This window comes from Phascolarctos cinereus, unplaced genomic scaffold (genome assembly GCF_003287225.1).
Source record: "Phascolarctos cinereus isolate Bilbo 61053 unplaced genomic scaffold, phaCin_HiC Scaffold_2;HRSCAF=192, whole genome shotgun sequence".
Taxonomy (NCBI): domain Eukaryota; kingdom Metazoa; phylum Chordata; class Mammalia; order Diprotodontia; family Phascolarctidae; genus Phascolarctos; species Phascolarctos cinereus.
In genome coordinates this window covers 361167318-361184357 of record NW_027555625.1, presented here as the reverse complement: position 1 = coordinate 361184357, position 17040 = coordinate 361167318, and the positions used below count along the sequence as shown (strand labels likewise).

General features: G+C 41.9%; 1 protein-coding gene across 5 annotated transcripts in view; it reads left to right on the top strand.

Annotated features, from left to right (window-relative positions):
• The window catches only part of EVL (Enah/Vasp-like), a 199008-nt gene that overhangs the window by 74837 nt on the left and 107131 nt on the right, over positions 1 to 17040 (top strand). For 4 of the 5 annotated variants that reach the window (XM_021007363.2, XM_021007360.2, XM_021007364.2 and 1 more), the window contains exon 2: positions 16690 to 16858. In XM_021007363.2, coding sequence (XP_020863022.1) covers positions 16690 to 16858 — 169 coding nt within the window. Of the gene's footprint in view, positions 1 to 3581; positions 3735 to 16689; positions 16859 to 17040 lie in introns of those variants that run through there. The other variant, XM_021007361.2, reaches the window with a different exon arrangement.

Genomic DNA, 17040 nt, shown 5'->3' with positions numbered 1-17040 from the left:
TCTTTCACAATCTTCTACTGCTAAATGATGCTTCATGAAGGGAATGTGTGTCAACTTGAATTGACGATGAGGTTGGCTGCTCTAAGACAGGTAAACTGAATCTCTTGGGGAAATGGGCAAAGATGTAATGAGACAATGACCATCACTTTTGATGATTCCAGGGTCAAATTAGACTTAGTGAACATGTATTAGTCTGTATCCTTCTGGATGTGTCTATCCAAGAGACAAAAGTGCCTACTGTGTGTGCTTACTAAATATCTGTTGCCTTACATTAATTGCCACACTATGTGAAGGAATGCAGTTATGAGGACTGAGTTATCTGAGCTGAGACTAAGGAATCAGATGTTCTTTAGAAAAAAAATTTTACTGATACCTCTTGTTTTTCTTTATATCACCAAAATTTTCCCCAATAGCTTTTTTCCTTCCTCTCCTAGAGAGCTACTACATATAAAAACAATATTTTTAAAGACAAAAAAGAAAAAAATCCAAACTGATCAACATATGGCAAAAGTCTTAAAATACATGCAATGTTCACAGTCATGAACCTCCAATTTCAGCAAATGAGAGGGCTTAAAGTATCTTCTTGGAAGCCATGCTTATTCTTTGTAATTTTGCAACTGAATTTTTTTTGTGGTTCTTTCAATTTACCTTCTAGTCACTATGTATATTATTTTATTGGCTCTTCTTACTGCACTCTGCATCAGTTGATATGCATCTTCCCATTCTTCACTGTATTCATTATATTGGCCATTTCTTATAGTACTGTTCTATTCCATTACATTCATGGACCACAATTTGTTTAGCTATTTCCCAATCAATGGGTATCTACTTTGCTTTCAGTTCGTTGCTATCACAAAAAGTGCTGCTATGAACATTTATATATATATATATATATATATATATATGGTGACTTTCTTCTCATTATTTACCTTGGGGTTTAAGCCTACTTTGGAATCAGAGTCATATATTCTTGCCAGTATTGGAGATGTGGGATAAAAAGAGGAAATAACTCCCCCTCATGGAACTTGGGCATATTCCTGTGATGGAACCATTGGTGCCCACTCCATCAGAGAGGAAATAGTCATTGTCTGATGCCCATGGAAATGTCATGATGCCCAGGTGACTTATTCTCATGAGTTTGGGTTTTGGGGGACAGAAAGGAAGACATCGTACTAACCCAAGTGTCTAGGATGGGGACATCATAATACCCAGTTAAAAGCATCCCAGAAATTTTCTTTATATTATTTCCATTGTATTATCAAAAACCAGCCCAAATCACAGTCATATAAACCAAGAGATTTTATATGTTTAAACAAAAGGAAATAGAATTAGATTGCTCAGAACAAGTCTTATTCCTCTTGGGTAATATCCATCTAACATGTTATAAACTCCACAAAGATGGGTTGGATCTTATTCACTGCCTAGCAGCTGCATGACTCCAGACAAGTCATTATCTCTCTGGGCCTCAGTTTCCTCATGAGTAAAAGGATATGCTTGTTGGGAGGATTAAATGAGATAATGGATGTCAAATTCTTTATAAATTGTAAAGTACAATATAAATATGAACCATTATCACTAGTTATCTTTGTAGCTCTGTATATTCGCTACTGTTTAATAGAGTAATCAACCAATATTTATGAATTGCTGCTATGCACCAAGGTACCATGTGATGCTCTAGAAATCCAAAGACTACAGTGAAGCAGGCCTAGCCCTCAAGGAGCTAACATTCTATGAAAACAGCAAAAGGCATGGACATATATAGGCATATGCAAAGTATATACAAAGCAGATACTGGATAATTTTATAGTGGGGGGGAGGGCAAAGGCAGGAGTTCAGGGGGTAAGTACTAGTCTTTCCTGGCCTTTTTTGGGGGGGGGAATGGGAATTGGGGATCTGAATAGTATTCACTCGGAGGAGGCTCTTGAACTGGAATTTGAAGGAAGCTCAGATTCTCCAGTTAATGCAAAGGCACATAGATAAGAGATGGCATTTCACGTGTGAAGATTTGACAAATAGGTCAGTGTGGCTGGACACAGAGTGTGTGAAGGAGGAGGAGAATGCATGATGGGCCTAGAAGGGTAGAGGGGACAAGCAGCGTGGGGTGAGAGGGAAGATGCACTGGATTTTGAAGCCAGAGGACACAGGTTCAAAACCTAGCCCTTTGCAAAAAAAGGAGATAGTTTTATTACCTCATTCCTTATTCTGATTCTTTCTATTTATTTTTTCTTCTTTTATTGCTATTGCTAGGATTTCCAATACAATATGAAATAAGTAATCAGCAAGCATTATTTGTGAAGGGGATAAGCTAGTAGCCTTCCCAACCTTAGCCCTTTTATTTACAAAAAAAAAAGGTTACACTTACTGAGTTTCTTAGCGAATAGAAGAATTACAGAATCTCTTAGTCGGGTGGAGTGTCAGAGGTCATCTAATCCTGCAGCTTCGAGGCTGCAGGTTCCCCACCCCTGAACCCGGCCTGACCAAGTGTCCTCTCTCTATAACTGTCAAAAAGCAGTCATCCAACCTTTATTTGAAGATATTGTCATGGAGGTATGGGGTGGGGGGGGGGGGGAAGGGGAGGAGAGACCAGCAACCTCTTAAAGCAATCGATTGGTATGGAGCATAACCTCCAGCCTGGAGAGAGAACAAGCTCTCATATGCCCAGTGAGGTTATGTCCACCTGGTACCAAACTAATGGATCTATTCCTGGGACTTCAGAAAGACAAAGTTGGAAGGGCCCCTAGAGGTCATATAGTGCTGCATCTTCATTTTGAAGATGATGAAACAGATGAGGAAACTGAGGCAAACGGGTTAAATGACTTGCCCAGGGTCACACAGCTACTAAGTGTCTGAGGCCAGATTTGAATCTTCCTGACACCAGGCCCAACGCCCTGTCTGTTGTTACACTTAGCTGTCCCAAGTTACTCATCTGTAAAATGGGGATAATAATAGGACCTACCTAACAAGGTTGTTGTGAGGATCAAATGTCATGATCTGGATAAAGTGTTTTGCAAACTTTAAAGTGATATATAAACGCTAGCTATTCCATGTCTCAGAGCATCCATCTCAGTTGTGAACAGAGTAAATGAATGCTTTGACACATGTATGAATGAATATTGGATAGAGAAGAAAAGGGACAATGGGCACATGAGCTATCCATTAATGAGACAACAAATCTTTCCAAATGGCACCACAGTAAAGTAGAAAGTGCCTCAGCATAAGAGAGAAGATCTGGGTTCAAATTTCTGCTTTGTTGCTTGCTAACCATGAGACATTGCACGAGTCTTTCTCTGGGCCTCAGTTTCCTCATGGGACTTAAGGGATTTGGATTAGATGGTTTCAAAAGTGCCTTCAAGATGTCAAACTTTTTTTTAACCAACACTTCCTTTCCATTACCCCCAACACCTGAGACCTGCAGCCTCAACATAAATAAAATAACCCTTGCCTAGCAGGATTTCCGGATGAGATCTCTAGTTTGCCCTCTCCCACACTCTGAGATTGGGGAGCTGTACTTTTGTTTCTCTATTTTCTAGCCCCGAGTTTCAATTTTTAACTCAGTGCTATTTCCCCTTTGTAGCTAAACTCTTATTTCCTTTTCCTGTTGGGTTTTAAGTCGAGTCTGCACCAGAGCTAATGCCTGTGTAAGGTGCCAGGTCTCCACTGAAACTCAGCCCCAAGTATCAGAGGTGAAAGTCTTGGCACTACCTAAACTCAAGACTTTTGACCATGGCGACAGGGTGAGTATTAAACCTGGGGCCTGGGGCAAAGGGATTTTAGCACCAATCAAGTCTAGATTGTTAGAGTGGGAAGGCTTGAAAACATTTATAAGTGCCTATTATGTTCAGGGCATTGTGCTGGGCACTGGTGAGAGGCAAGGTTTAGAGAAGAGAATTCCCAAAATTACAAAAATATTCAAGGCCAAGGAAAGGGAGCTTTTTTGAACCAAGTCCAGAGTCTTCATTTTCTAGAGGAGGAAACTGAGAATCACAGAAGCAAAGAGACTCATCTAAGGCCATAGCACTAGATACTACCAGAGGCATAAGTCAAATCCACGCTTCTGTCTCCAACTTCATCATTCAGGGCTTTTCCTGTGACCCAAAATACACAGCCAGTAAGTTATAAAATTGACACTCCAGCCCAAGTCTCCTGATTTCCAGTATTCTATGATTGTGATGCCCAAAGGCTTCTTTGTAAAGAAGGTTCACTCTGCAGCTAGACTGGGTCACAAAGATGGCAGGAAGAAAGATTTAATCTTCCTCTGTGTCTGGGCACAGATCATGGCCGAGGCATCATAGCAGCACTTTCCAGAATGTGTCCTGAATCTAAGGGTGGGGAGGTAGGGAGGGACTAGTGAAATCCTGGGAAGGGGAAAATTGAGGAACAGTGTGGTTTTCTGTAACAATGAAAATGCCATAGAACTTTCCTGTAAAAAACTAATTCACCAAAACTGTACCAAACAAAGTAGCTATCTGGAGTGCTGAGGATACAGAGATAAAAAGTAACATGGGCCTTGCCTTCAAATTGATAGGAAGGAATCAATGGGAACATAAACAATGAAGGAGAGCCAGATCAAGGCAAAACAGTCAGGCAATGGGCTAAGAGAAATTTGAGGTGGGAGTAATCACTTTTACCTGGGAGAGGAAGATGGCACACAAGGAGGGAGAAATTTCTCCAAAGAATTTTCTTTTTTGCAAGTCACCATTCCTGGTCTATTCTGGGCTTGAGATTCCATGTACTCTCTCTAACAGGGAAGAACTCTTTTCAGCTTTATTCCTTTCCCTCCAGTGCTTGGAGGAAAGAAATAACTATTCCTTTTATAGGACTATACAGTTCCCAAAGCACTTTCATACACAGTATTTCATTTGATCCTCATAAATAGCCCTGTGAGGAATTATTAACCCCTTTTTACAGATGAAGAAACTGAAGCTTGGGTAGTCAAAAGGGGCCCTGGTTTCCTTAGTTGGTAAAAAGGAGGGGGAGGGGTGAGGAAAGGAAGGAATAGCCTAGTTGGATTGATCTCTGAGGTTCCTTCCAGCTCTGCCATGCCATGATTCTGTGGTTTTTGAGGTCCCTGCCAGCTCTGCTGATCCATGTCCTGTTGTTCCAAAGCCTCCTAATATTCTTTGGTTCTGTTAAAGACCCCTCCCAGTTCTGATATTCTATATTCTCTCCACCTAAAGCCCTCACTAGCTCTGCCATTGCACATTCTGTGATTCTAAAGCCCCTTTATGTTTTGTGATTCTAACCCCACCCCGCCCCACTGTAAAACATTAGGTTCTGTGATTCTAAGGCATCTTCTAGCTCTGGTATTCAGTGGTTCTGTGATATGCCCAAGGTTCCATATGATAGTAGTTGAACTAACGCTAGAACTCGACTCCTGACTCCTGAGTGACTGCCCCTCCCCCAAATGCATTGACAGACAAGGTTTGTGTCTGTGTCAGCTTCATGCTTCTGGGGGGTCCAGCTTACCTCCTTCCTTGGTTTGTGTGAAAGACTACTCAAGTTTACATGGTTAAAGAACACTAACAGTTTTCCATGTTATCACCTAAAATATATTGAGGAGACTTCCATTGGAAAGGGATGGGAAAACTGACTGTTTCCTCCTTTCTGGATATTCTTCCCCATCAGAACTGAACTCCAGTAATGGAACAATTCTAAGCACTCAGAGCCTGAAAATGTCTCAGATGCATAGAACATAGTGTCAGAGCTAAAAGGAGCTTAAGAGATCTAGCCCCATGACTTCATGATACAGATGAGGAAACTAAAGGCTTGCAAGATGCGTCAGCATACTGGAAACCAGATGCTGAGAAAAAGAGGCAGAGAACCCAGTTTTTGAGACCAGAGGCCCAGCAGCTTTTTGTACCATTGCACCTTCCTTTTAGAAAACAGTTTATGATGAGTCACTAAGAGACACATTCCAGGGATGTGGAGACAGCAGTTCTTCCCTGAACCAGGATTTCCTTCGGTAAAGTGGACACAGGTCTCTAAGAACAACAGCAACCATTTATTAAGCACCTTCTTGTTAGGGAACACCATGCTGAGTGCTGGGGCAGGGGTTCACAATATTTAGATGATATACAGACCCTGCCCTCAGCTATTGTACAGATCAGAAGGAGGCTGATAACCAGAACTATAGTATATAGTGGCACTTGGTAAGTACATTTGACATTGTCCTTGAGTCATTTCAGTCATGTCTGACTCTTCGTGACCCCATTTGGGGTTTTCTTGGCAAAGACACTGGGGTAGTTCAGCCATTTCCTTCTCCAGCTCATTTTACAATGAGGAAACTGAGCAAAAAGGGTTAAGTGACTTGCCCAGGGTCACACAGCTAGTGAACGTCAAGGCTGGATTTGAACTCAGATCTTCCTGACTCCATTAGAAAAGTGCAAAGCAAAGACCCACATGTAGTCTGAAGAAGGTCTTTGCTGAACAGGAAGAAAAGGTATTTGAATTGGGCTTTAAAGCAATTTAGTACACAAAAGGGGAAAGGGTGAGCATCCTATGCACAGGTAATGGTAGCAAAAGCAAGGAAACTGGGGAGTATAGAATGTATTGAGCACTGGGGGGATTGGTGGGAGAAAGGAATTTATGGCATGGATTGCAGGGAGAGACTGGTCTAGCTTGGCCAGCACCTAGAATGCACCAAAAGGAGAATGCTGAGAGACAAAGCTGGAAAGACAAAGTGGTACCCGTCTGTGGGTGACCATGCATGCCAGACAGAAGCGTTTGAACTGGAATTATCAGGTAGTAGGGAGTTATTGAAGGTTTTTGAGCAGAGGCAATGCATGACCAGCTCTGAAGAAGGAAGCAGATGTTTCAGAGGAGCTGTTGGGTGCAGTTCAGAAAATGGAATGTCCTTGGGTGACTTTCATCCCTATGCAAGATTGCCCTTTTTCACTAGTTCTGTATTCCATTTGTTTTCACCATTTGAAGGCTTGTCCAGCAGTGATGGGCAAAATGCCTTGTGAACTTCTCATCCAGATGGGGATATTAACACCCAGCCTTTCTGACACAGCGATGCCATTGGTTGAGAAGTTATTTTTGGTTGTGAAGTGCAAAGTCCTATTTACGTTCTCTTTTCATGGCAATCAGTTGTCTGATACCAAAATATATTGGAAGTTTAAGAAGAATACTCAATGTTTAATCTTCCCGATGATCCCTAGAGGGACTATGAATGCTCAATATTGAAGTCTCTGAAATTCTTCCACAATGCTTTGGTTTCTTAGTAATCATCCAAATCTGTCCAGTGCTTTCCAAGTCACTTTCACATCCACTGGATTATTTGGCCCTCACAGCACCCCAGGAATGAGGCAGGGAAGGGATTTGTCTTCTTGTTTTAAAGGAAATTGCAAATAGAATCACTTATCTCCCCCATCATCACAAGACTAATTGAATCACAGAGCTGGGACTCAGATCTTTTTGTTCCAAGGCCAAGGCTCTGGGCATTTTTTGGGGGGGTTTTTTTGTTGTTGTTGTTTTGTTTTTGGCTAGGCAATAGGGTTAAGTGACTTGCCCAGGGTCACACAGCTAGTAAGTGTTAACGTGTCTGAGATAGGATTTGAACTCAGGTCCTCCTGAATCCAGGGCCGGTGCTCTATCCACTGCGCCACCTAGCTGCCCCCTCTGGGCATTTTCTCTGGCTGTCCGCCATGCCTGGACTGCTCTCCTTCTTCTGCTCTGATGACTGACCTCCTTGGCTTCCTTAAAGTCCCAACAAAAATTCTACCTTCTGCAAGAAGTCTTCCCCAACCCTCTTAATTCTAGTGCCTTCTCTTGTGTATATAGCTTGCTTTGCATATATTTGTTTGCCTATTATCTTCCCCATTAGATTGTAAGCTCCTCCAGGGAGCTGTCTTTTGCCTCTTTTTATATCCCCAGTGCTCAGAACATTACCTGGCACGTCGTAAGCACTTAATAAATGTTTATTGATTGATTGACTAAGCTTTCAAGCCTTACAAAACTTCCTCCTTCCTCTCCCCAGTAAGTTACTATACATTTTTGCCTAACATTTTTTAAGCACTCAGAATCAGCAACATAAATCTGGAGGCAGCAGAATGCAGTGCTCAAAGTGCTAGGATGAGAGACAGATGACCCGGGTTCAAGTACAGGCTCTGACCCCACATTCGCTATGTGACTGAGTCATTGCACCTATCTGTTCTTCCTTTTCCTCATCTGTAAAATGACATTAATGATGCTTAGGTCACCTCTCTTCTGTAAGAGGGAGAGAGGCACAAGGGAAAGAAAGATTCTTTATGGCTCTTCTTAAAGTTTATCAAAAAGTGTTTTGATAAACCATAATGTGCTCTAAAAGTAAGGGCTGTTGGAATTATGATGACTGTATTGTGGTAAATGAATAACCTCCAGAAATGTCCAGAGCAGCAAAACATACATGGGTAATACATGCTTGTGCCTCTGGTCCTCCTTTCACACCCAAGTTTAAGTAAGACCCTCTATTTTGGTTATTGCCTTTAATCAGTGAAAATTTTGCAAGGTTCAACAAGTCTTTTTTTCCCTTTTTTTTTTGGTGAGGCAATTAGGGTTAAGTGACTTGCCCAGGGTCACACAGCTAGTAAGTGTCAAGTATCTGAGGCCAGATGTGAACATAGGTCCTCCTGACTCCAGGGCCAGTACTCTATCCACTGTGCCACTTAGCTACCCCCAAATCTTTTTTTTTTATTTTAAATTTTTTAATTTATTTTTTTTATTTTAAAGTTAATATATATGAGCAATTTTATATACAAAGACAGGAAAGGAAGATTCGAGTCAACAAGCATTGTATGTGAAACCATGAATCTCTGTTTGTACAGCTTTCATCTTTAAAAGAAAATAACAAATTCAACACATTAGTTTCCAAGCTGTCCTGCTTTTCTGTGTCTCCTTCTGAACCTCTGTTCAATTCAAGTCTTTCTAGTTCTAGCTCTCATCTCTGTCTCCTCTCCATTCACACAGCTGCCACCCTGATAGAGGCAGGCTCTTATCATGCTTGGAATATTAAAAAATCCTCCCAATTGGTTTCACTGCTTCCTTCCCCCCCCCCAATCCATCCTTCACTAAGCTGCCAAACTGATATTCTAGAGGGCAGATCTGACCATGTCTCTCCCCTACACGTTAAACTCCATAGGCTCCCTATCACCGCCATGACCAAATACAAAATGCTCTGTTTGACAATTAAAGCTCTTCCCAGTCTGGCCCTTTCCTATTTTTCCAGTTTTCCTGCAGGTTATTCCTTTCCCCGTACTCTAGGAACTTGCCTGTCCTGGGAGCACCGTCATAATACAAGGGAAAGAGCCTTGAATGGCATGACAAAGGATCAGACCTCGAGATACTCTATCTCCTAACTCTAATCTTTTTCGCTGGCTGCCACCCCCAGCCTCCCATGCTGGAAGTTCTCCCATCCTCCTCTCTGCTTCCTGGCTTCCCTGGCTTCTATTAGGACTCAGCGCACTTATCATCTCATACAGAAGGCTTCTCCTGGTTCCCATCCCTGCCTGGTCCTCAAGTGCTTTCCCCCTGAGAATACCTCCCATTTAGACTCTGTATATTTTTTATGTATGTAATTGTTTGAATATTGTCTCCTCCATCAGAATGGGAGCTCCTTGAGGGATGGGATCATGTTTTTGCCTTTCTTGTATCCCCAGTCCTTATCACAGTGCCTGGCACTTAATAAGCGTTTATTGATTGCCTTGAGTAGACTACTGGGTTTAGAATCAGAGTATCTGGCTAAAAATCGATCTCTTACTTACTACCTGTATGATCTTGCACATGTAAGTACTCCAGACCTGTTTCCTCCTCTGTGAGATGAGGGAGTTAGACTACATCAATGGTCAAACTCAAATAGAAAGTCAATATACTAGCCACATATTGACTTTAGAAAACCACAAATTAACATTATGTATGTTGTATTGCATTTTGATTTATTTTTGTTAAAACATTGCCCAATGACATTTTAATCTGGTTCAGACCTCATTTGAGAGTTTTGCGGACTGTGAGTTTGACAACTTTGGATTAATGACCTCAAGCCTCTATTTAGCTCTAAACCTATGATAACATTACAATTAGTTGATTTTAAGATCTGGTTAATTTCTTTTCATTGAGTGCAACTGTGTGGTGTTGGCTGGTGTCCTAGGGAAGTGGGTAGATTTCTCCAAACAGAAACTTCTTGTGGGCAAGGCAATTAAGGAAGTGAGGCTGCCCGTACCCTGATTGTGGGGCAGGATGTCTGGGTGATTTTGGCTCAGCACTGTAGTCCACAATAAATCTAGAGGATTCCCTTTTCATAACAACACTAGAAATGGTAGCCTTATGATCCTCCTAGTCCAAGATTCTGCCTCTACCAAAGGGTATCATCACAGTACAGGGGAAAGAGCCCAGCATGGCAAAGTACCAGACTTGAAGCCCCAGCTCTCCCACCAGTGAGCTCTATGGCACTGGGCCATTCATTTCTTCTATATTGTCCTCAGCAAAATCTGTAAAATGGGGAAAAGTAAATACTTGCATTACCTACTTCCTGGGGTGGCGGAGATCAAAAGAGAGGATAGATTGAAGCATTTTTTAAATTGTGTACCACTATCAAAGTAAAAGCTATTGTTATTAGATGGTTAGATTTTTATTTGTTTTTTTTTTAATTTTTATTCATTTTGACCTTAAATACAAAAAGACAAAAAAAAAAACCATTTCCATGTACATAGCACAACATAGAGGATTCAACATAAAACCATGAATTTCCATTTCAGACTTTACTTTAAAAAAAAAACTATATAATAAATACTGCACATTGTTTTCAAAGTTACCCTGCTTTTCTGTGCTTTCTTCTAAGTTTTCGTTTGCTCTCTGCTGCGTATTTTTTTTTCTCCCTTCTTCCCTACCCCACCCTAGAGAGGGCTACAATTAAACACAACACACACACACACACACACACACACACACACACACGTAAAACCACACCATATATACTTCTATTTAGCAGTTCTTTCTCTGGAAGTAGATAACATCTTCCTCCGTAGGTCCTTTGTAGTTGATTTGAGCATTTATGATACTCAAGATGAATTTGTCATTCAAAGTTGTTCTTAGAACAATATTTCTGTTACTATGTATGACGTTCTCTTAATATTGCTCATTTCACTTTTCAGTATTTCATGGGTGGTTAGATTTTTTTTTTAGAGGCAACTGGGGTTAAGCGACATGCCCAGGGTCACACAGCTAGTTAGTGTCTGAGGCCAAATACAGATAATTCTTGCACAACCTAATCTCCACAGAGTTGTGATGAGGATCAAATGAAATAATGGATGTAAGGCATTTTCAAAATTGCAAAGGACAATAAAAATGTGAACTAAATGTTGGTCTTAATCAGACCAAACATGAAGTTTGTATTCTAACCTTGCTGACTTTGAGGAGGACCATTTAACTGGAACCCATTCAGAGGGTGATCACTAACTATGTTGTGCTTTACTTCATATTTATTTTGCACTTAATTTATCATAATATATATGTATATCTAAAATAATACTAACCCCCCTTCGTCCCTTTTCTCCTTTCCTTCCCTCACTCCCCCATAGCATGTAACTTATTTCAGAGCTAGAATTGTTTCATTTTTTTATCTTTTATCCCCACTATGCCTACCATAGTGTTTGGAATATGTTGGTGTTGAATCATTTCAGTCATGTCCAATTCTCCATGATGCCATTTGGGATTTTCTTGGCAAAGATACTGGAGTGGTTTCCTTCCTCAACCCATTTTACAGATGAGGAGCTAAGGCAAACAGGGTTAAGTGACTTGCCCAGGGTTACACAGCTAAATATGAACTCAGGTCCTCCTGATGCCAGACCTGGAGCTCTATCCACTGTGCCACATAGCTGCCCCATGTGATTGGCACATAGTAAATACTTAAGAAATGCTTGTGGATTGGCTGGTCAAGGTCATGAGAGAACCAGAAACCCTGTCATATGAGAATTGCTTAAAGAAATTAGTGGGGAGGGATATTATTCTGGATCAGAGAAGACTTTTAATTACTAATAAAAGTGTTTTAAAAGCAATTAAATTTAGGGGGATTAAATGTGTTCTTTACCCCAGAGGACAAAACTAGGGCCAAAGCCCAGAAGTTACAGGAAGAAGATATTCTCTCCCTATGAGGCCTCACTGCCTGACATTTAAAACTACAACAAGTAAGCTCTCCATCACTGGAAGTGTGCAAGCAGAACACTTATCTGGGCTGCTACAGTGAGGACTCATCCATGGGCAGAGTTGGACTGAACACACGAAGCTCTCTTCCAACTCCAGATTCTATGTTTGTGACTCAGGTTGTCCAGGGACATGCTCCAGAGAAAAATGAACATTTTAAAATCTCAAAGAAAACATTCTTTTTCCCCCCTTCTCAGTGGCTCAGGGCTCTGAGGACAAGTCTTAATTCAGTCCAGTGGCTAAACGCAGGCAGATTTATTTTTATAAACCACTAGCTTCTCTGTGCAAATCACTTTGTCCTCAGTGGGGGAGGTTTGCTAACTGATGGGTTTCAAGCCAGATTTTCCAGAGTTACATTTGGCCTCACTCGTGCTTAAAGTAAACAAGTCAGGGCTTTCCAAACTCCTTCTTAGAGCCTGGGCTCCCTGCCTCCTCTCGTTGTATTTGCAGGGACATCCTCCACTGTGGCCAAGACAATAACCGTCCTTCACTCCTCTATGCATTGCTTTACAGTTTCCAAAGTACTTTTTTACACTTTCCAAAATACTGGCACAATCTCATTTTATCCCAAGTGCTAGCCCTGTGAAGGAAGCAGGGCATATAGTACTAGTCCTACTTTACAAATAAAGGAATCAGAATCCAAAATTGATTTAAATGAGAATTACTAACTGACTGGTGTTGTGCAGGTCACTTACCTAACCCTCACTGGTCCTCGGTTTAAAGCCCATCACAACCTAGCCAGAACTACCTTTCCAGGCTTCCTATACTTCTGTTCCCTTCACCCACACAACAGTCCAGTCAAACTGGCCTTCTAACTGTTCCTCGTCCATTCCGCCTCTGTCTCTGTGTCTGTGCATTGATTCCCTACGTCTTCTCTTCTCCTCCGTCTCTCAGAAGCTTTAGTCTCATTCAAGACTCACGGGCTATGCCTCTTCTTTCTAATTCCACAGTCTCTCTCACAGGCCTCCTTCTCTCCTCTGACACCACAACCACCCTGAGGCAGGCTCTCATCCCCTCATACCTGGACTATCACAATAGTCATCTGATTGGATGTCCCTGCCTCAAGCCTGTCTCCACTCCAGCCCATCTTCCATTCAACTGTCAGAAAAATCTTCCTAAAACAGGAAGCTAACTAAACACACACACGTAAACACATACATGCATATACACATATGCACACAAACACATACATATACACATATGCACACATGCGTACGTACACACGTATACATGCGCACACGCGCGCGCACACCATTCAGTTAAATGTTCTCTATTGCCTCCAGGATCAAATATAAAATCCTCTGTTTGGCTTTTAAAACCTTTCGTAACCTGACTCCCTCCTGCCTTCACAGATCAGTCTTACACTTTATTCTCCTTCCCTTACTGTATGATGAGGGGAAGCCAGGTGGTATGGTAGATAAAGTTCAAGACCTGGAGTAAGGAAGAGGTGAGTTCAAATCCAGCCTCAGATACTTACTAGTTGTGTGACCCTAGGCAAGTCACTTAACCCTGTTTGCCTCAGTCTACTCATCTGTAAAATGAGCTGGAGGAGGACATGGCAAACCACTCCAGTATCTTTACCAAGAAAACCGCAAATGGGGTCATGGAGAGTCAAACGTGACTGAACACCAATAACACAATCTTATAGCTAAGGCAGCTAGTTGGTGCAGTGGACAGAGTGCTGGGCCAGAAATCAGGAAGACTCATCTTCCTTAGTTCAAATCCAGCCTTAGACACTTACTAGCTGTGTGACCCTGGACAAGTCACTTAACCCTGTTTGCCTCAGTCTACTCATCTGTAAAATGAGCTGGAGGAGGACATGGCAAACCACTCCAGTATCTTTACCAAGAAAACCACAAATGGGGTCATGGAGAGTCAAACGTGACTGAACACCAATAACACAATCTTATAGCTAAGGCAGCTAGTTGGTGCAGTGGACAGAGTGCTGGGCCAGAAATCAGGAAGACTCATCTTCCTTAGTTCAAATCCAGCCTTAGACACTTACTAGCTGTGTGACCCTGGACAAGTCACTTAATCCTGTTTGCCTCAGTCTACTCATCTGTAAAATGAGCTGGAGGAGGACATGGCAAACCACTCCAGTATCTTTACCAAGAAAACCACAAATGGGGTCATGGAGAGTCAAACGTGACTGAACACCAATAACACAATCTTATAGCTAAGGCAGCTAGTTGGTGCAGTGGACAGAGTGCTGGGCCAGAAATCAGGAAGACTCATCTTCCTTAGTTCAAATCCAGCCTTAGACACTTACTAGCTGTGTGACCCTGGACAAGTCACTTAACCCTGTTTGCCTCAGATTCCTCATCTGTAAAATGAGCTGGAGAAGGAAATGGCAAACCAGTCCAGTGCGAAGAAAACCCCAAATGGGGTGACAAAGAGCCAGACACAACTGGAAACAGCTGAACAACAAAGAGTAAGTTCTGCTGAAGTGACCTGGCCTCTGGTGTCCCCCACACTAGACACAACATCTCCCATCTCTGCACGTTCTCATCGGCTCTCTCCCATACCTGCAATGCTCCTTGTCCGTGCCTCTTCCATTGCCTCGCTTACTTCAGGTTCCAGCTATGTTGTTTGGCCGGGGGTGGGAGTTGGGGTTGGGGTGGGGGGTGCCTTTCTTTGTCGCTCCAATGCTAAGCACAATATTGGCCCATAGTAAGCATTTAATAAATGATGCGACTTGAGGGCTTTCTCTTGCACCACAGAGAGAAGTGATTCGCCCAAAGCCACACAACAATAAAGGTGAACTAGAATCCTTATTTACAGGGGCAGCCTATGGGATGGTTAGGGGTTAGAGAGAATACAGGCAACTGGGTACCCTGTAAAGAACACTAGATTGAGAATCAAAAGACCTGGGTTCAAATCCCAGCTCTGCTACTTAGCCCTTAGACAACCTTAGACAAATCATTTGTCCTTCTTATAGGAGTGGGACCCTATGATTTCTAATGTCCCCTCCAACTCTAAATCCAATGGTCCTATCAATGACTGCACATCCAGATGTCATACAAAAATCTCGTGTGATCTGGGCTAACCCATAGGAGATTTACTACCACCACTACCACCCCATTCCCCAGCCTACACACTGCAGGGAAGGAACAAAGAGACCAGACAGCATCAGAGTGACTGGTTCACATTGCTGCTGAGTAACTAAGCACGAACTTAGAAAAGCCTTATCTTTTCAGAACCTCAGGAATGAGGGAGCCAGCTTTTCTGAATAACTGTGAGTTTGTCACTTTAAACAGCAAACCATTTTTTAAAATAATTTTTTGTCTTCTGGAATGGAAATCTTTCTAAAATGGAGCATATACATCTCCAGAATTTAAAAGAGAAGAAAGGTCTCTTTGAACTTTTTGAATCCTAACCTTTTCTTAAAGTTACATAATAAACAGCAGTTTTTATACTGTATTATAACACTGATACCAGTAAGGCCAATTGCACTATGTAAAGTTGTTTGTGCCTATACCAAGCCAGAGGCTGCTGTGTTTTATGATTTCTTACATCTGCTTTTTAGTGTTTCTGACACCTCCCACATTTTCAGTTGTCATTTCTCCCTCTTTTTGGGGGGGAAGGGGGAGTTACCCATAGCAACCTCTCTTCTCTCACTTCTCATTTTCTATTTCTAAAGGTGCTATAGACTGGGAAATCAGATCATTCAATCTGTTAGAATTGGGTGTAAAGTAAGAATTAATAGGATCTGAGTGAGAGACTGATTGAATACATGGGTTTTATTCAGGGACTTTTGTGACATTTCTTTCTTGCTTCTCAAATGCATTTTTCCTTTCCTTTCTGTTTCTGGGCTACATTCTGAAGCAATATGGCCAGTGGAAAGCAGAGTTCTGTAGAGACAAAATGCTATAGTAATGCCTCTTTCTTGTGAAGATTACTTGATCATATTATTATGTGTTTATTTGAAAATACCAGGCCAGGATACATTTATACTGGGGCAGCTAGGTGGTGCTGTGGATCGAGCACCAGACCTGGAGTCAAAAAGACCTGAGTTCAAATCCATCCTCAGACATTTATTAGCCATGTCACCCTAGGCAGGTACTTGTCTGCCACTTAACTGAGGCATCTGTAAAATCATGATTTTGCAAATAATTATAGCACCTACCCTCAGGGTTGTTGTAAGGATAAAATGAGATAATATTTGTAAAGTGCTTTAAAAACTTTATAGCACCATGCACACGCTAGTTATTATTATTAATGGAATCCTAGAATCATAAAGTCTTAGAATCTTAGGCTTGTATCATCTTAGACTCACAGCATCTCAAAGCTGGGAAGCAGTTCTTAGAGGTTATAGAAGTTCAGCCTCTCAACCTTATTGAAGAATTTCCTTTATTACATCCAGGACGTCTGGATGGACATTTCTTGCTTTTTAGGTGGCATGGTTGTGAGAAATTCTCCATTATGTTGGTCGGCCTCTCACTTGATGCTGTATAGAGAGGGAACAAAGAGAATTTGACTGCTGGTCTAATGTCTGTGTTTCCTTCTGCTTCCCAGTGAACAGAGTATTTGCCAAGCCCGGGCTTCCGTGATGGTCTACGATGACACCAGTAAGAAATGGGTGCCAATCAAACCAGGACAGCAGGGATTCAGCCGGATCAACATCTACCACAACAACGCCAGTAATACCTTCAGGGTCGTTGGAGTTAAGCTCCAGGACCAACAAGTGAGTGACCATACACAACTTATACATAGAGACAGAGACATTGGATAAAAGGCAGACAGAGACCCAGTAAGATCTCTGCCCCCAATCATTAGCCCAGTGCATTAGGCTTTAGACAAAAAAACTTAATGCTCTGTAGAATCTGAGAGGGTCCAGCTCATTAAGCCCTTACTAGTTACCAAGCA